The 20,256-nt window shown below is 41.2% G+C and overlaps 1 protein-coding gene across 5 annotated transcripts in view; it reads left to right on the top strand.

Annotated features, from left to right (window-relative positions):
- The window catches only part of MTM1 (myotubularin 1), a 118,100-nt gene that overhangs the window by 48,700 nt on the left and 49,144 nt on the right, over positions 1-20,256 (top strand). For all 5 annotated transcript variants that reach the window (XM_012477329.2, XM_012477327.2, XM_064360580.1 and 2 more), the window contains 2 exons: positions 3,798-3,908; positions 8,488-8,589. In XM_012477329.2, the coding sequence (XP_012332752.1) occupies positions 3,798-3,908; positions 8,488-8,589 (213 nt within the window). The remainder of the gene's footprint in view (positions 1-3,797; positions 3,909-8,487; positions 8,590-20,256) is intronic.

Raw genomic sequence — 20,256 nt, 5'->3', positions numbered from 1 at the left:
GCCTGCCGGGTTATCTGATCTTGAACGTGTCATTCAGGGAGAATGTGGCAAGCAGCCTCATTAGACTGTGGGTGCCTTTGGTCAGGAGCTGTCTGGTTCTCCTTGGTGTCCTGTTGTTTTTTGTGTGTAGGGCCAGGGCACTTTGAGCTATAAAATTTACTCTGTACAGAGATAAAGAGGAGTGAGATGTTATCTCACTTTTAATTCTTCTGCTTTTTTTTAAACATCCTTGCTTTCATGTTGATACTAGAGTATCAGACTGTTATTTAGTGTCAATTCTCTGTATTTTAGGTATAAGTTTGACATTTAGGAATACAGTTCACAGACACTCAAATCTCAATATAGCATATCTAAGCATAATAACAGACTGATAGTATGTTTTAAATAACTGCAGTGTGTTGATAAGTAAATACATTATGATATGCTGCTATATACATACACTGTTATTGAGTAGTATTTTTCTCTTTGGGCATTTAGGTTTCAGTCCTGTCATGAGGTGTCTCACCCTGTGACATTTCTCCTTATAGGTACAAATGGTAAGATCTGTCAGATGCTTGCTAGAGCATACTTATCCGCTATATTTGAAGAGCACAATTACATCTTCCAAATACTAAGATATTCTTTGCCATAATAATAATAACTTCCATTGTTTTCTAGCTACTGTCATCAGGCACCATGCCAGGTACTTTAAACTCATTTTCTATAATCATCCCTACTTTTAGCTAAATGTGATTGAGACAGAGTAACTCGCCACTGTCATCAGCTAGTAAATGTCAGAACTCAGATTGAGCCAGTTTTGTCTACCTTAAGAGCTTGTACTATTTTCTCTACATTATGATAATTATACTCGTACATGTTTTTGCTTTTTTATTTAGCTCATAGAACTTGCAAAAATGGAAGAGGTCCCTTGTACCTATCACTGAGCTCCCCGCAATAACCATATCCCTTTATCAAAACCAGGAAGTAGATTGGCACAACTAGACTGGCTGGACTTGAATTTCAGCAGTATTTTTCACGCACTCACTTTTTGCATGCTTTTGTGCACAGTTCTGTAGCATTTGATCCCAGGTAACCACCATCAATAATCGAGACATGGAACCGATCTGTCACCACAAAGGAACTCTCTCATGCTGCCCCTTTAGAGTCACGCTATCCCTCCCCTCAGCCTCTGCAACCACTCCTCTGTGCTGCATCTCTACAATTTTGTCATTTCAAGCACATTATATAAAAGGAATCATATAATAGGTGACCTTTTAAGATTGCCATTTCTCAGCCAAGTGTGGTGGGCCACACCTGTAATTCCAGCACTCTGAGAGGCTGAGGTGGGTGGGTGGCTTGGGTCTTGGAAGTTCAAGACCAGCCTGGGCCACATGGTGAAACCCCATCTCTACAAAAGTACAAAAAGTAGCCAGGTGTGGTGGCACGTACCCGTAGTCACAGCTACTTGGGAGGCTGAGGTGAGAGGGACACCTGAGCCCAAGGAGGTCGAGGCTGCACTGAGATCACACCACTGCATTTCAGCCTGGGTGACAGAGTGAGGTCCTGTCTCAAAAAAAAAAAAAAAAAAATTGGCGTTTTTCATTCCACATGATGCCCTTAAGATTCTCCCAGGTTCCATGTATCCATAGTTTATTCATTTTTCTTGCTGAGTGGTATTCCATGGTACAGATGTTCACAGCCTTACACTTTTTGAATTTCTAGACAACCCATGAGCTGTATTTATATTTTCTGTATTGTGTTTTAAAATAAAAGGTCAGGAACAATGGCTCACACATGTAATCCCAATACTTTGGGAGGCCAAGGCAGGAGGATGGCTTGAGCCCAGGAGTTTGAGACCAGTCTGGACAATACAGTGAGACCCCCATCTCTACAAAAAATACAAAATAATTAGCTGGGCACAGTGGCACACGTCTGTGGTCTCAGCTACTCCCAGCTACTTGGGAGGCTGATGTGGGAGGATCCCTTGAGCCTGGGAGGTCGAGGCTGCAGTGAGCCACTGCACTCCAGCCTGAGCAACAGAGCAAGAAAAAAGAAAGAAAGAAAAGGAAAGGAAAACTTTATTTGTAGCCCCAAAAGGTTTTTAAAGAACAAAAAGTCAGATAGCCCTTACAGATTTTTTCTTTATTTTTCAAACTCATCTATCACAACATGAAAGAAAATTTTGGATTAAAAACAGTATAGCCTGGCTGGGTATGGTGGCTCCCGCCTGTAATCCCAGCACTTCGGGAGTCCAAGGTGGGTGGATCACCTGAGGTCAGGAGTTCGAGACCAGACTGGCCAACATGGTGTGACCCTGTCTCTACAAAAAATACAAAAATTAGCCGGGCATTGTGATCCTTGCCTGTAATCCCAGCTACTTGGGAGGCTGAGGCAGGAGAATCACTTGAACTCAGGAGGCAGAGCCTCTGGAGTAAAAACTAAACTATGCAAGAGTTTGCAGTGAGCCGAGATCATGGCACTGCACTCCAGCCTGGGCAACAGAGTGAGACTTCGTCCCAAAAACAGAAAAAAAACAAAACAAAAAAACGGTGTAGACCTTCATGTCTTTGTCCCTATAAATAGATATTTCATGTTATTGTAGTCACCGTGTATGTTGTATGCTGCTTTTTCCCCACTTAGATTTATGTTTTCATGTACCATAATTATTTTTAATAGCTGTATACTTGTTCCATCTAGTTGACTAATTTTTTCTATCCTGTTATCTACCTCTGGCTCCGTTGAACATCTTTCTTCTGTTAAATGATAGCCATAAGTTCTTAGTAGTGAAATTATTGGATCAAAGAGTAGGACAATTTTTATGGCACTTTTAATATGCATTTTCAGGCATTGCCTTGAATCTTAACCCTGCCCTATACTTACTAAACAAGTTACTGAAGCTTTGACAGACTCAGGAAACAGGGATACTTCACCTATGTCCTGGAATGGTTGTGAGGATAAAATGAGATGATGTGTGCAAAGTCCCTATTGTACCTGTCACAGATGAGAGGTTTTCCTACATGGCAGCTGCTGTGATGGTCTCGTGGTGATGATTGTGCTATTACTTGACTAACATGATTTCATCATGCCGGCAGTCTTCTAGGCCACTTGCACCCAGCATTGGCTAGCAAATGATGGAGAAGCCTTGCTGTGCATTAAGGCCCTTCTGCTTTGGGAAATGTACCCATGCCAGAGACAAGCACCATTTCCAGATGCTTGGTTTCTAGTGGGCGAATACAGACATGTAAATTTGTGGTAACAAGGCTGAGTGAAGCAAGTGGTGTAACAGCAGTCTGAATCCAGTGCTGTGGAACTTCTGAGGAAGAAGTGATGAATTCTGCCTGATCTAATTGGGAAGCAAGGCCTCATTAGAGGTGATGCTTGCTGAGCCAAGGCTGAAGCCATGGGGAGAATTTTGGTAGATGGGAAAGATAGATCATTCTAGGTAAAGGGAACACCCTGAGCAAAGCACATGGCCTGATCGTAGACAAAGTGTCTGAAGAAGTTCACTTAGTTGGAGTGCAGAATGCTGTGGGAGAGAATCCTACAGAAACAGGCTAGAAGTGATGTCACGAACACCCTGCAAATGTGTACCTAGGAGTTGAGTGCACAATGGCAAATGTTTGGGGATGCATTTGGATTGCATAATTGACTGTTTTAATGCTTGCTCTGTCATATGTAATCTGTATCATATTTTTGTTCATAAAGTGCTACAAGGGCAAAGGTAAAATCACCCTGAAAGCATATGGTTGTTGTTATGTTTCTTGATGGTTTAATTATACTGACAGACATACTGACTGTTGTATTTTTGTCCATTACAGGATTCTGCTCTAATACTTGATGTTCCTCTGGGTGTGATCTCAAGAATTGAAAAAATGGGAGGCGCGACAAGTAGAGGAGAAAATTCCTATGGTCTAGATATTACTTGTAAAGTAAGAGATTTAATACTTTCTTATGCAAAGAACAAGGCACGTTAGTGTTGAATGATAGTAGAAAATTAATGTGGATTTGAAAAAAAAAAATCAAAAATCTCTTTTTTATCTAAGGCCCTGGAAATGGCTCTTCCCTTAAGAGCAAGTTTTTCCAAATTGCCTGGGGAAATAGTGCCCACATGAGGGACCCACTGCAATCACCAAGTACAAGAACTTGAGGAACTGGTCAGTCTGTTAGCTTGACTGAGTGGGAAGAGAACTTTATAGATAAAATTTCTTAAAACATTTTAGTTTTTGCTCCAGCTTGCTCCTGGTGCCCCTTCATATATGTGTTACCATGAAGGAAGGAGGAATAGAAGAGATTTTGCCCTCAGTTCACAGGATGTGTCCTTATCTCTAATAACCTTTGTAACTTTTGCTTAGGTCATTTTCAGAGGTACAGTTTGCTGTGATAGTAACCGTGTATTCAGCATTTGTGTCCATCCAAACACATGGGGTGCTTAGCATTTGATCCTCAAGTACAACTCACTGAAATGGGCGTATTGTAGATGGGGAGCCTGAGGTTCCGAAGAGTTGGGTATCTTTACTAAGGTAATTTCTGAAGGCGGGGACCCAGAAGGTGGGGATGTGTTTCAGTGTCTCAGGTGACTGTGAACCACTGGTCTAGTGCAGGGCTTTGCAGACTTTTTCTGTGAAGGGCTCAATAGCAAATATTTTAGACTTTGTGGGCCACATCAGATTTTTGTTGTGTATTCTTCTTTGTGTGTTGTTTTTCAACCCTTTTGAAGTGTTTAAAAAAAACAGTCTTAATTTGAAGACTTGGGCTGAAGTTTGCTGGTCCCCAGCCAATCCAAGTCATTCATTCTATTGATAGAGAAGTGAGGCTTTTGCTATGTGAGATTACTTGCCTTGGGTTGTCTAGGGAGCCAGCGCAAGAGTCAGAACCAAAAACTAAGTCTCGTTTTCCGAGTCTCATACACTGCAATTTCTCAAAACCAACTTTGTTTGCTTATATTTGGAATATGCTACAATATGGTGGTTTTCTTTCCAGTTTATAAAAGGTCAAGACTTGTTTTTTCTATCAGAAACTAAAGAATAATGCCATTATTAAACCTTAACTGAAATTCTCCACTACCATCTACCTCAGCTTTTTTTGATGGTGGTTTAATTCCAGCTACCTTAATGCTTTATCTATTATCCCAGCTACTGTCTACCCTTTCGGTCCTAGAAACATGGGAATTTACTGTTAAGGAAGGCTTTTGCATTTTGCATCAAAGGATTTATGGGAGTAGAGTGTTTAATATTAGAGTACTCAAGGGAAAATGGGGTTGCTATATTGACAGTTTTGAGGTGACTTTCATTCTTACAGGGTTTTAAAAACCCTGTTTTCTTCCTCATAATAGGAAAAACTTGTACTTCGGTATCAATCCCCCAAAATTAATGAGACAAAGCACATTCTCACCCTTGACTATTTATTATAAGAACAAAAGGCGTACGAACAACTCATCAAGCATAATTCTGAAATGTCATATATGTATATTTCTTGGAGTTAGCATGAGCCCAAAGATGATGGCCTAGAACAGTGTTGTAGCAAAACCTTTTAACTAAGTTATCTCCCCAGAAACACTGATGTCACAGAGTCATATTCCATCTTCTCAGTAACAAACCTGACATTGATATGAAGGAAATCTGCTGTGGTGAGGTAAAGAAAGACTCACTGTCCCGTCTCCTGTAGGTCAACTTTCACCTGCATTCAATAACCATGGTACAACCACATTCCTCTCCCGAAACAAGTAGTTACAACTCCTGCAAATTTGGCTATGCCAGCTATGCGCATGGAGATTTCTGCTTGCCGGTAGCATCTTTCCCACAGTAGATACAAGTCCCAGAGAATGTTGTCCAGCAGCAGGGGAAAGGAAGTTCTGAATATGTAAATTCATACCCTGCAGGCCCCTTACCAGCCCCTGCTGCCTACCTGGAGTCTTTCAAACAAACAAACAAACAAAAAAGCAAAGTAAAACCATACCACCACAAAGCCTTCTCTTTCCCTTCCCCACCTCACTCCCGTGGACTCACCTTAAAGACGCAGTGTAGCGTTTTGAAGTCAGCAGTGATGTGTGTTGTTTCTTTAGAAATGATGCCTCAATAAATTAATTCTTCAGGGTCGTTGCTGCAGGGACATGTTTTCTTCAACTCTGAATATAGCAAGGCTTGGAACATCACCATATGACCAGGCTGTTAAAAAGGCCGAGGGTCTGACTGGGAGACTCTTAGGCATGTGGCTCTTTCCCTGATGAGTCAAACTCTGAGGAGACCAGGTGGAACTTATTTCTGTTACAGATTTGGTGGTCTGCCACCTGTGAGTCATTTGCCTTTTCTACTTAGTTTTTTTGGCAAGAAATAATATTCTCTCTTTAATTGCATCTTAATCAGATGGCAAAAAGAAGTTACTTGAATCACTTGTGCTTTGGCACATTAAAAGAAGCTGTTTGAATCACTGATAGATCAGAATAAATATTCATGTAGAGATGGTCTAATTTCTGGTCGAGCAATGAAGAGAACCATGCTATAGTTACCATCTGACTCGTGGGGGTTAGGAAGAAGGTTCCTCACAAGGCCTGAGCCCTGAGGGTACTCAGCTCTCCAGTGTGGCACTTGTTGTAAACCCTTTTAATGCATATCATCCCATTGAAATGATTATTCCTCTTATTTAACTATTCATTGCACCATGAACCAATAACTATTATCCCAATTTTCTTGGGAGGTAATATGAATGGGTTGTTGGACTTTATTCTGTGACATGCTTTTTAAAAAGCAAAGAATCCTTTGGGAGACCCGAGGCGGGCAGATCACGAGGTTAAAAGATTGAGACCATCCTGGCCAACATGGTGAAACCCTGTCTCTACTAAAAATACAAAAATTAGCTGGGCGTGGTGGCGTGCGCCTGTAGTCCCAGCTACTCAGGAGGCTGAGGCAGGAGAATTGCTTGAACCCGGGAGGCGGAGGTTGCAGTGAGCTGAGATCGTGCCACTCTACTCCAGCCTGGCGCCTGGCAATGGAGTGAGACTCTGTCTTAAAAAAAAAAAAAGCAAAGAATCGTGGAGCTGGCAAGGCCTAGTAGATGTCATCTGTATACATAGTGCTCAATCTCCAGTCCTTTATGAGCGGTCTCAGGCTGTAGTTCTTCATGTTTCATTTCCTGCTATTTGTGTTTGGAGATGTCTGGTGATGACCACAGCCTGTTCTGGTCCGTCAGACTGCAGACTTGGGAAGCTTAAGAGTACTCTCGAGCTGAGGAAGGAAAAAGCATCTTGAAAAAAATGATGACTGTGATATCCAAGAGGGCAGCGACCAGGTCTCTACCGCTCCTGAAGTGGCTCCATGGTCCAGCCTAGCACTTCTTTATCTGAAATGAAAATTGAAAGTGCACTGCAGAGCATAGGGTTCCAACGTAGCGCCATCACTCAGTCACAGCACCATAACTGATTTTTTTTAAGAAACAGCTTTAAAAACACTCCAGTCTTGAAAATAAGATAGAATGTTATATCTGTATATATAATACAGATTGACATTTAAAGGAGCTTATTTGGTTTGGATTTGGTTTAAAAGAAAGTTTTCCTGCTTACTGAAGAGATAGGTATTGGAAGCTACCTTTAAAATCTGGTTTTGACCTTTTATTTTTAGCTCCTAAAAGCATAGTTACTACGAATATGGGCTACTTTAATGTGGCTTATACAGAACTCTGTAAAGGTAAAATTGTAGAATAAAAATATATTACTTGCATGAGAGCTTAAAATGCCAGTCATTTAGGAAGAGAGCTTCTGTGTTTTAATGACATATTTGACAATGTTGAGATTATATTTGATATCAGTTACTCTTTAGAAAAGTTGTTTGAATAAAATAGTTTTATATAAGTAAAAAAAAAATACCAGGGCTGGTTGTGGTGGCTCACACCTATAATCCCAGCACTTTGGGAGGATGAGACAGGTGGATAACCTGAGGTCAGGAGTTCGAGACCAGCCTGGCCAACATGGTGAAATCCCATCTCTACTAAAAATACCAAAATTAGCTGGGCATGGTGGCGTGTGCCTGTAGTTCCAGCTATTCCGGAGGCTGAGTCACAAGAATCACTTGATCCCAGGAGGCAGAGGTTGTAGTGAGCTGAGATCGCCCCACTGTACTCCAGCCTGGGCCACAGAGTGAGACTCCATCTCAAAACATAAAACAAATTTTAAAAAATTAAAAAATACCTCAGAAACCAGCGAAAGTAGATGGACCATAATAGAGGTTGTTCAAGGCAGAGTTTGATTTTTTTAATAAAATGAATTTTAGCTCTATCTTCTCCTTAGCGCTAGTTGCTTTATCTTGTCTTTACATTCATGGCTATGATGGAAACATTTTCAGGTGTTCTTAAACTGGATATATCAAATTACCATATAAAACAAAGCAATTCTTGTAATTTAGATTAATTGCCCTTTTAGGTAAGTGAATCTTTTCCCTTAATTGAATGGAAGATTTCTTGCTAATTAACATGACTTTCTTTGAAGATTAAACTGTCATACTTGTCCTTTGCCCCCAGGACATGAGAAACCTGAGGTTCGCTTTGAAACAGGAAGGCCACAGCAGAAGAGATATGTTTGAGATCCTCACGAGATACGCCTTTCCTCTGGCCCACAGTCTGGTAAATTTCAACGCTCTTCCTCAGCATGGGAAGGTTCTCAGTGCCTCCTCTGTGAAAACTGCCCACAAGCTGGGATTCTCTTTCTTTTACTCATCTGTGTTGTATTTCCCAGTGTGATGTATCTGCGGGCATGTTTATTAAATAATTTCATCATTTCCAGAGGGAATAGGTCTCTCCCCTGCTAGTCTGCGTGGGATGGATTGCCCTAGGTGACTGAAACACAGATCCCTGGAGGCTGGCGAGAGCCCTGTATGAGCCTGGGAGCTTCACCAAGGGCATCTTGTGCTCTTCCAACCCCAAGTGTGCCCTTAATCTTGGCCACCCTGCTTGAAAATGTAGGCGGTAGTGAGGCAGACTCAGGTGGCTTAGTGCGACACTGTGAGATCATATCCCAGAGTTCATTGCTTTCAGCTTTAGAGCTAATGAGCAATGAGTATCAGGCTTTTGTGGCTCCAATTGTAAATGGAAACTAACCCTCTGAGCCTAAATGCCATTTGTGCAAATACAGATGTGTGGTATAGGTACTGCGCCAATAGCTGAATAGGGACAGATTTACTTTTGAAAAGAATAACCTTTCAAATGTCGTTTGATAGCATTTAGTATATAATTGGCAGGACCAATTTATTATGCATTTAATTAGTTATAATCTATGACTTAGTCCAAAGGTGATTTAGTATTATATGTACCTAAAACTTTTCCTTCCTCTTCACCAACCTGTTAGAGTAACCTTACTTTTACTGCGTGACTTAAAAAGAAACTTACTATTGTTTCTTTTGCTGTACAGAAATAAGCCTTTCTATGAGTTTTGCTCTTAAAGCAATCTTTCTTTATATCCTGCCTCGGCCTTGCCTCCTGTGCCTTGCTCGAATCTTCTAGCCCCGTACTCCTCCTTTGGTTGACTTGAAATGAACTTAGATGCAAATACCTGCTAAGGGGAGAGTGAGGAAATAATTACTTACAACATATACTGTAGAAATGCCTTTATTTTAAGTATAGGATGATCACACTGCAGATTAACCGAAGGTGATGGAAGGGACCCTTAAGTAGAAGAGGCATGTGATGAACACAGATGAAAATGCCATACTTGGGAAAAAATGTGCTGATCTCATAATTGAATCTATTTTCAGCCTTTTCTAAGTTTCTGACTAAATATGTGATTTTTAAAAATATGTCTGTATTACAGTTTTTTTTCTCTTATATTTTATTGCACTTTAGGTTCTGGGGTTGCCACCTCCATCCCCGTCACCTATATCTGGCATTGCTCCCCATGTTATCCCTCCCCAACTCCCTGCTCTCTGCTGTCCCTCCCCTAGTCCCCCCTCAACAGACCCCAGTGTGTGATGCTCCCCTCCCTGTGTCCATGTGTTCTCATTGTTCAACACCCGCCTGTGAGTGAGAACATACGGTGTTTGATTTTCTGTTCTTGTGTCACTTTGCTGAGAATGATGGTTTCCGGATTCATCCATGTCCCTACAAAGGACACCAACTTATTGTTTTTTATGGCTGCATAATATTCCATGGTGTATATGTGCCAATTTTCTTTGTCCAGTCTATCGTCGATGGGCATTTGGGTGGGTTCTAGGTCTTTGCTACTGTAAACATTGCCACAATGAACATATGTGTGCATGTGTCTTTATAATAGAATGATTTATAATCCTTTGGATATATAGCCAGTAATGGGATTGCTGGGTCAAATGGAATTTCTATTTCTGGGTCCTTGAGGAATCGCCACACTGTCTTCCACAATGGTTGAACTAATTTACACTCCCACCAACAGTGTCAAAGTGTTCCTATTTCTCTGTATCCTCTCCAGCATCTGTTGTCTCCAGATTCTTTAGTGATCGCCATTCTAACTGGCGTGAGATGGTATCTCAATGTGGTTTTGATTTGCATTTCTGTAATGACCAGTGATGATATGAGCATTTTTCCATATGTTTGTTGGCCTCATATATGTCTTCTTTTGAAAGTGTCTGTTCATATCCTTCGCCCACTTTTGAATGGGGTTGTTTGTTTTTTTCTTGTAAATCTGTTTTAGTTCTTTGTAGATTCTGGATATTAGCCCTTTGTCAGATGGATAGATTGCAAAAATTTTTTCCCATTCTCTTGGTTGCCGGCTCACTCTAATGATTATTTCTTTTGCTGTACAGAAGTTCTGGAGTTTAATCAGACCCCATTTTTCTATTTTGGCTTTTGTTGCCAATGCTATTTGTGTTTTAGTCATGAAGTCCTTGCCTATGCCTATGTCCTGAATGGTTTTGCCTAGGTTTTCTTCTAGGGTTTTTATGGTGTTAGGTCTTAAATTTAAGTCTTTAATCCATCTAGAGTTAATTTTAGTGTAAGGTGTCAGGAAGGGGTCCAGTTTCTGCTTTCTGCATATGGCTAGCCAGTTTTCCCAACACCACTTATTAAACAGGGAATCCTTTCCCCATTGCTTGTTTTTGTCAGGTTTGTCAAAGATCAGATGGTTGTAGATGTGTGACATTGCCTCTGAGGCCTCTGTTCTGTTCCATTGGTCTGTATCTCTGTTTTCGTACCAGTACCATTCTATTTTGATTACTGTAGCCTTGTAGTATAGTTTGAAGTCAGGTAGTGTGATGCTTCCAGCTTTGTACTTTTTGCTTAGAATTGACTTGGCTATGCGGGCTCTCTTTTGGTTCCATATAAAGTTTAAGGTTGTTTTTTCCAGTTCTGTGAAGGGCTTTATAGGTAGCTTGATGGGGATAGCATTGAATCTATAAATTACTTAGGGCAATATGGCCATTTTCATGATATTGATTCTACCTAACCATGAGCATGGAATGTTTCTCCATCTGTTTGTTTCCTCTCTTATTTCCTTGAGCAGTGGTTTGTAGTTCTCCTTGAAGAGGTCCTTTACATCCTTTGTTAGTTGTATTCCTATGTATTTTATTCTCTTTGTAGCAATTGTGATTGGCAGTTCGTTCTTGATTTGTCTCTCTGTTAGTCTGTTATTGGTGTATAGGAAAGGCTGTGATTTCTGCACATCGATTTTGTGTCCTGAGACTTTGCTGAAGTTCCTTATCACTTTAAGGAGATTTTGGGCTGAGACGATGGGGTCTTCTAAATATACAATCATGTCATCTGCAAATAGAGACAATTTGACTTCCTCCTTTCCTATTTGAATACCCTTTATTTCTTTTTCTTGCCTGATTGCTCTGCCTAGAACTTCCAGTACTATATTGAATAGGAGTGGTGAGAGAGGGCATCCTTGTCTAGTGCCAGATTTCAAAGGGAATGCTGTCAGTTTTTGCCCATTCAGTATGATACTGGCTGTGGGTTTGTCGTAAATAGCTTTTATTATTTTGAGATATGTTCCATCGATAACTAGTTTATTGAGAGTTCTTAGCATAAAGGGCTGTTGAATTTTGTTGAAGGCCTTCTCTGCATCTATTGAGATAATCATGTGGTTTTTGTCTTTGGTTCTGTTTATGTGGTGGATTATGTTTATAGACTCACGTATGTTGAACCAGCCTTGCATCCCCGGGATGAATCCTACTTGATTGTGATGAATAAGCTTTTTGATGTGCTGTTGGATTTGGTTTGCCAGTATTTTATTGAAGATTTTTGCATCTATGTTCATCATGGATATTGGCTTGAAGTTTTCTTTTCTTGTTGAGTCTCTGCTGGGTATGGTATCAGGATGATGTCGGTCTCATAAAATGACTTGGGAAGGATTCCCTCTTTTTGGATTGTTTGGAATAGTTTCAGAAGGAGTGGTAATAGGTCCTCTTTGTATGTCTGGTAGAATTCAGCTGCGAACCCATCTGGACCTGGGTTTTTTTTGGTTGGTAGGCTACTAATTGCTGCCTCAACTTCAGACCTTGTTATTGGTCTATTCAGGGTTTCGACTTCTTCCTGGTTTGGGCTTGGGAGTGTGCAAGTGTCCAGGAATTTATCCATTTCTTCCAGGTTTGCTGGTTTATGTGCATAGAGTTATTTATAGTAATCTCTGATGATAGTTTGTATTTCTGTGGAATCTGTGGTGATATCCCCTTTATCGCTTTTTATTACATCTGATTCTTCTCTCTTTTCTTTTTTATTATTCTGGCTAGTTGAATGTCTATTTTGTTGATCTTTTCAAAAAACCAGCTCCTGGATTTATTAATTTTTGAAGGTTTTTTTTTTGTGTCTCTGTCTCCTTCAGTTCTGCTCTGATCTTAGTTATTTCTTGTCTTCTGCTAGCTTTTGAGTTTTTTTGATCTTGCTCCTCTAGTTCTTTCAATTTTGATAATAGGGTGTTGATTTTAGATCTTCCCTTGCTCCTCATGTGAGTATTTATTGCTATAAATTTCCCTCTAGACACTGCTTTAAATGTGTCCCGGAGATTCTGGTATGTTGTGTCTTCATTCTTGTTGGTTTCGAAGAACATCTTTATTTCTGCCTTCATTTCATTGTTTATCCAGTCAACATTCAGGAGCCAGTTGTTCAGTTTCCCTGAAGTTGTGCAGTTCTGAGTTAGTTTCTTAATCCTGAGTTCTAATGTGATTGCACTGTGGTCTGAGAGACTGTTTGTTATGATTTCCATTCTTTTGCATTTCCTGAGGAGTGATTTACTTTCAACTATGTGGTCAGTTTTAGAGTAGGTGCAGTGTGGTGCTGAGAAGAATGTATATTCTGTGGATTTAGGGTGGAGAGTTCTGTAAATATCTATTAGGTTTGCTTGGTCCAAGTCTGAGTTCAAGTTCTGGATATCCTTGTTAATATTCTGTCTCATGGATCTGTCTAATATTGATAGTGGATTATTAAAGTCTCCCAGTATTATTGTGTGGGAGTCTAAGTGTCTTTGTAGGTCATGAAGAACTTGCTTTATGTATCTGGGTGCTCCTGTGTTGGGTGCGTATATATTTAGGATAGTTAGCTCTTCTTGTTGCATTGATCCTTTTACCATTATGTAATGCCCTTGTCTCTTTTGATCTTTGTTGGTTTAAAGTCTATTTTATCAGACTAGGATTGCAACTCCTGCTTTTTTTTTACTTTCCATTTATTTGGTAAATCTTCCTCCATCCCTTTATTTTGAGCCTATGTGTATCCTTGCACATGAGATGGGTTTCCTGGATACAGCACACTGATGGGTTTTGACTTTTTATCCAATTTGCCAGTCTGTGTCTTTTGATTGGGGCATTTAGCCCATTTACATTTAGGGTTCATGTTGTTATATGTGAATTTGATCCTGCCATTTTGATGCTAGCTGGCTGTTTTGCCTGTTAGTTGATGCAGTTTCTTCATTGTGTTGATGCTCTTTACCATTTGGTACATTTTTGGAGTGGCTGGTACTGGTTGTTCCTTTCCTTGTTTAGTGCTTCTTTCAGGAGCTCTTGTAAGGCAGGCCTGGTGGTGATGAAATCTGAGCAATTACTTGTTCGTAAAGGATTTCATTTCTCCTTCACTTATGAAGCTTAGTTTGGCTGGATATGAAATTCTAGGTTGAAAGTTCTTTTCTTTAAGGATGTTGAATATCGGCCTATACTCTCTTCTGGCTTGTAGGGTTTCTGCTGAGAGATCCGCTGTAAGTCTGATGGGCTTCCCTTTGTGGGTAACCCGACCTTTCTCTCTGGCTGCCCTTAGCATTTTTCCTTTTATTTCAACCCTGGTGAATCTGACGATTATGTGCCTTGGTGTTGCTCTTCTTGAGGAATATCTTTGTAGTGTTCTCTGTATTTCCCGGACTTGAATATTGGCCTGCCTTGCTAGGTTGCGGAAGTTCTTCTGGATAATATCCTGAAGAGTATTTTCCAGCTTGGATTCATTCTCTCCATCACATTCAGGTACACCTATCAAATGTAGATTAGGTCTTTTCACATAATCCCGTATTTCTGGGAGGCTTTATTCATTTCTTTTTACTCTTTTTTCTCTAATCTTGCCTTCTCGTTTTATTTCATTGAGTTGATCTTTGACTTCTGATATCCTTTCTTCTGTTTGGTCAATTAGGCTATTGAAACTTGTGTATACTTCATGAAGTTCTCGTGTTGTGTTTTTCAGTGCCATCAATTAATTTATATTCTTGTCTAAGCTGTTTATTCTCATTAGCATTTCGTCAAACCTTTTTTCACGGTTCCTAGTTTCTTTGCATTGGGTTAGAACGTGTTCTTTTAGCTCAGAGAAGTTTGTTAATATCTGCCTTCTGAAGCCTGTTTCTGTCAATTCATCAGACTCATTCTCCATCCAGCCTTGTTCCCTTGCTGGTGAGGAGTTGTGATTCCTTGGAGGAGGAGAGGCTTTCTGGTTTTGGGTGTTTTCATCCTTTTTGTACTGGTTCCTTCCCCATCTTTGTGGATTTATTTAGCTGTGGTCTTTGTAGTCGGTGACTTTCAGATGGGGTCTCTGAGTGGATGTCCTTTTTGTTGATGTTGAAGTTATTTCTTTCCATTTTTTAGTTTTTCTTCTAACAGTAAGGCCCCTCTGCTGTAGGACTGCTGGAGGTCCACTCCAGACCTGCTTGCCTGGGGATCACCTGTGGTGGCTACAGAACAGTAAGGGTTGCTGCCAGTTTCTTGTTCTGTTATCTTTGTCCCAGAAGGATATCCACCAGATGTCTGCCTGAGCTCTCCTTTATGAGGTGTCTCTTTGGATATACAGGGTTCAGGGAGCTGCTTGAGGAGACAGTCTGTCCCTTATAGGAGCTCAGGTGCTGAGCTGTGAGCTCTGTTGTTCTGTTCAGAGCTGCTGGGCAGGTACGTTTAAGTCTGCTGCAGCGGAACTCATGACCGCCTTTTTTTCCCAGATGCTCTGTCCTGGGAAGGTAGGGCTTTATTTATAAGTTCCTGACCTGCTGCTGCCTTTTTTCAGAGATGCCCTGCCCTGCAAGGAGGTAGCCTAGTCATAGTCAGCTAGCAGAGGTGTTGCTGAGCTGCCATGGGCTCTGCCCAGCTGCTGCGTGAACTTCCTTGCAGTTTTGTTTATAGAGTTATAGTTAGAACTGCCTCAGTAATGGCAGTTTGCCTCAGTAATGGCAGACTGTCTCTGTAATGGCGGACTGCCTTGGTAATGGTGGACTGCCTCGGTGATGGTGGACTGCCTCGGTAATGGCAGCCTGCCTCGGTAGTGGTGGACTGCCTCGGTAATGGTGGACACCCGTCCCCCTACAGAGCTAGACCATCCTGGGTTCAGCTGTGCTTGCTGTGAAACTCTCAATCCAGAGTGTTTCAGATTGCTGGTCTTTGTCAGGGTGGGACCCACTGAGCCAGATCACCTGGCTCCCTGTTTCAGCCCTCTCTTTTTCAGTTGAATAGGTGACTCTGTCTCCCAGGCATTACAGGCACCAGTTGAAACAGGCGCCCAGATTTGTGTGAGTTTTTGTATGGAGACCCGCTGAGGCAGCTGAAACAGCCATGCTGGAGACTTGTGGCACTTTTCCACCTGGGAATCTCCTGGTCTGTGGGTAGTAAAAACTCGTTTGGAAATGCGGTGATCACTCACTCTCTGCGTTCTCGCTGGGAACTGCACTCCAGAGCTGTTCCTGTTTGGCCATCTTGGATCGTCCTGTATTACAGTTTTAAATTCTATTAGGATAAAAAGACAGTCTGATGGGAACACATCTTCTCAATTATTATGATAGTGAGAATGTGAGTCTAATTCATGAAAGTTCAGTTAGGAAATGTGTTCTGTCTTGATTTATGCATATCTGGCCCTAAAATATCAGAAATTGACAGAATGGCAGGTTTGAAGGAGCTGAAGCTCCAGTCTGTCTCATATAAGATCTTGCTTCATCAAACATCCCCTTTCTCTGGTATCTTCTGTTTCTTATAGGGTTTACTCCCCTAAAAGCTGCTGGACCAGCTTTCACCTTATTGTACCATCCCCTCTTTCACTTCATTGCCAAACTTCTGGAAACAATATTCTAACCTATCCTCATCTCTAGTGCATTCATCCTCCAACTCATTCCAGTATAGAGCTCATTACTGGCCAAATCTAGTGGCTCATTTCCATCTCATTCTGTTTAACCTCTTCCCCAGCATTCAACAATTTTGACCACTCTCTTCTTGAGTGCCTTGGTTTCTGTATTCCTGCACCATCTTGATTGTTTTCCAGCCTCCATTGCATCTGTCTTTTCCTTAAATATAAATATCTCTTCAGTGTTTTACTCTCATCCCTCTTCTCACCTTATTAACTTTGCCTTTATGGCTTTGTTTAGCCTAAAGTCATCACTGCTATGTAGATGACTTCCAAATCTAACTCTCATATTGTCATTGAGTGAGACCAATGAGTTTAACCTTAAATTCCTTCCTCTGGGAGTCTGAGAATCACAAGCTCGGCTGGTGTGGTGGCTCACATCTGTAATCCAGGCACTTTAGGAGACCGAGGCGGGTGGATCACTTGAGGTCAGAAATTCCAGACCAGCCTGGCCAACATGGTGAAACCCTGTCTCTACTAAAAATACTAAAAAAAAAAGCTGGGCATGGTGGTGGACGCCTGTAATCGCAGCTACTCAGGCGTCTGAGGCAGGAGAATTGCTTGAACCTGGGAGCCAAGATTGTGCCATTGTACTCCAGCCTGGGGGACAAGAGCGAAACTCCATCTCAAAAAAAAAAAAAAAGAATCACAAGCTTTTTGTTGCCCTAACCTCTTTGCAGTTCATGAAACCTACGTTTCATCCTATATGTCCTGCAAGTTTTAGGATCCCCAGTTGTTCAGGTTTGATAACTTGAAGTCAGCTTTTCAGTTCCTTTCATGCTAGTTCTCCCATAGGCACTTCAATTCTGAATCCTGTGAGTTCTACTTAGTAGCAACTCTCAGCCATTTCCTCTCATTTCTTATGCTTTCTACCTTCATCCATGCTTCCAAACTGGCTTCCTTTCTTTCAGTTTCTTCTCCTTCCAGCTAATCCTATACAATGCTGCCAGTTGTTTGTTTTGTTTTTAAATATGATCATGTTACTGTATCACCCTCTACCCCCAAAAAAACAAACCCCCAGTGACTCTTCATAGCTTATGCCCTCCACTGGAGCTGCTCCTCTAGCACACACAGTACTTTCTTGGTTCAGATTTTGCTATCCTCTTTACCTGCAATCCCCTCATCTCTTGTATACGCATCATCCACACACTTAGCCTTCAACATCTTAATCAGTCCGAGGTCCTTTTCCAGGCCGTGTGTGGGCCATGTGAACTCAGTGAGAGTTCATCTTACCTCTCAATTTGTTAGTCTTTACAAGTTCCTCTAACAGAGCACTTAGTCTGCCTTATGGAATAATTTTGTCATAACTACCTCCTACCTTCCCCCTACCACTGCCTGATAAATTATGAGCTTATCCAGGCAGGGATCAGCCTTGATTTCTCTCTCTACTGTCAGCACAGTGACATCTGCATGGGAGTTTTGTAATGATGGCTTTCTTCTTGAACTCGGGTTTAGTAGAAAGTGAAGGAAAAAATCACTATATGGAAACAAATGAGATGTATGTTTCTGAATATTGCAAATCTAACACCAAAACCTAGAATTCTCTGTTGCTGTTATTGGAGTCATCCCCAGAGGGTTTGATTTCTCAAGTCTCTGGTACTTGGCCATATTTTTCATATCTGTGCTGAAAATCCCTACTTCTTGTTTTAGGAAGTCAATAAAGTAACGAACTGGAAAAAAAAAAGTCAACTGAATTGATCATATGAAGTTTTGGGAAATGATAGTATCTTAGGTTTTAATCATTAAAAGTCATCCTTAAAAAAAGTTTGCCAATCACCAATATAATGCAAAATACAGATTGAAACAGATCAGCTCTTGATGCTGCTTTTGGAATAGCAGTCCCTGATACTCAAGTCCACGTATGCAACTGTTTCATCAGTCAGGTTCATCTCATGCCTTGTGCTAGGTGATGTCAGGATGCAGTGGGAGCAGTCAAGATAAGTAGTGTGTAGGATGGGTGATACCTAGTCCCATTCAGGGATGTGACAGTCAAACAGCAGTGATATGACAAATATGTTTAGCCCCAATATAAGATAGTATACATCCAGTTGTGCAAGAGAAATGCAAAGGAAATCCACTGGGGACTCACAGGAAGATGAGACCACATCTAACCAAAATTGGAAAAGCCTGCATAGAATTGATAGTTGTTAGTATAAGTCCTTGTAGGATGGATATAATTTCCAGTGATGAAGGACTTCTGAGGTGTGGGCTTGAGTGATCAGGAGGGTGGGGCACTGTCGACAGTACGGAAGTCAGAAAAAGATTTCATTTGCAGAAACAGGTGGAAAAAAGGGGAAGGGGGAGGAACAATGAATTCTCTTTTGAACACGTGGCATTTCATGTATTTTGACAGAATCGACAGCAAGCCACTGAAGGCCTGCTCCTGAGAAAGTAGTCTAGAGATGTAGATTTGGAATAGTAGGTCTTAAGTAGTTTGAAGTTATAGGCTCCTTTGAGAATACAATATAAATTAGTTTATCTTCCCCTGAAACATGCAGTCATGTGCAAAACCTTACCTAAAATTTTAGGGGACTTCTGGCCCCTCTGAAGCCCGTTTGTGGGGCCCTGGTAAAGTAACCCTGGTATGTAATAGAGAAGTCCCGAACCAGACTCTTGGGGGAGGCCAGCTATTAAGGTGTGAAAATAGGAAAGGAGCCAGCAAAGTGAATGGTTACAGAGGCGAGGGAAGAGCCTGGAGACGATGAACAAGATGTCATCGGTGTCAGTGCCAGGAGAGCCGGGGAGATGGATCACAACCTCCCTGGGGAACTGACCTCCTAACTGTGACCTGCTTAAAGTCAGGACCTCATTTCATTATCTTTGCAGCCCTAGTGCCTGGCACACGTTTTTGTTTTGGAGTTGGTTTGTTTGTTTGTTTGTTTTTTGAACTTTCATGAATCTCAGAAAATGATCTCTTGTTGAAGGGGACAAACACCAATTTGCATGTGTTTGAAAGAAGCATAGTTGGTTTTCAAAAAAAAAAAGTAGCAGGCATGTTGAGGGAAGAATGTTTTTACCTTAGAATTTGAAAAAGGAAAAGGAATATATTTGTAGAAAGAAATCTTGTCTCTTTTCAAGGCAAGGAGAGAAGAGATCCTTTCTCAAGCAGGATCCTGAAGAAGGCAGAGGGGGATGGGATCCAGCCCAGTTTGTGGGGTGGTTTGGGAAAGGAGAAGGGCCCATTATTTCTCTGAGACAGGAGGGGAAGAAAAGTTTCCAAACTGCCACAGTGGGGAATATGGGAGTGTGCCAAAAAGGGCTTTCCTAGGAGGGAACATAAGCCTGATTGCATTGAACAATACAAAGGACCCGGCTCAGAAAAGATCACTTTGTTAATATTAGTGGACTGTCCAGCCAGCTGCAAATTACCTTAGTGATTTTTATTGGCATTTGAAGGCAGAAGTGAACTTGCTGTTGCATCTATGAAATGGTGTCTGGAGGCCAAGCAAGCTGGGCCCTGACTCTGGCCAGGTCGTGAATAGACCATGAGTGGGCTTTTTAATTTTAGACCACCCCTTTGGCTCTCTCTGGCCTCCTTTCCCATTAGTATTTTCACCACTCAGTGTTTTCAAGTCATGACTTACACTTTGAATTGAACTTGAGCTGTTCAGCAACACAGAGTTCACCCCAAACCATTAACTTCGTTGTTTCTGTGTTATGTCAATCTTGTAAGATGTGTACATTTTTATAGTAACATTTTCTATTTTGGCCAAAAATAGAAATTTATTCATTCGTTTTCTTTTTTAAAATCTATTTGAT

This window comes from Aotus nancymaae, unplaced genomic scaffold (genome assembly GCF_030222135.1).
Source record: "Aotus nancymaae isolate 86718 unplaced genomic scaffold, 86718_ANA_hifiasm-v0.15.2.pri h1tg000004l, whole genome shotgun sequence".
Taxonomy (NCBI): domain Eukaryota; kingdom Metazoa; phylum Chordata; class Mammalia; order Primates; family Aotidae; genus Aotus; species Aotus nancymaae.
This window is presented reverse-complemented; position numbering and strand designations above follow the sequence as displayed.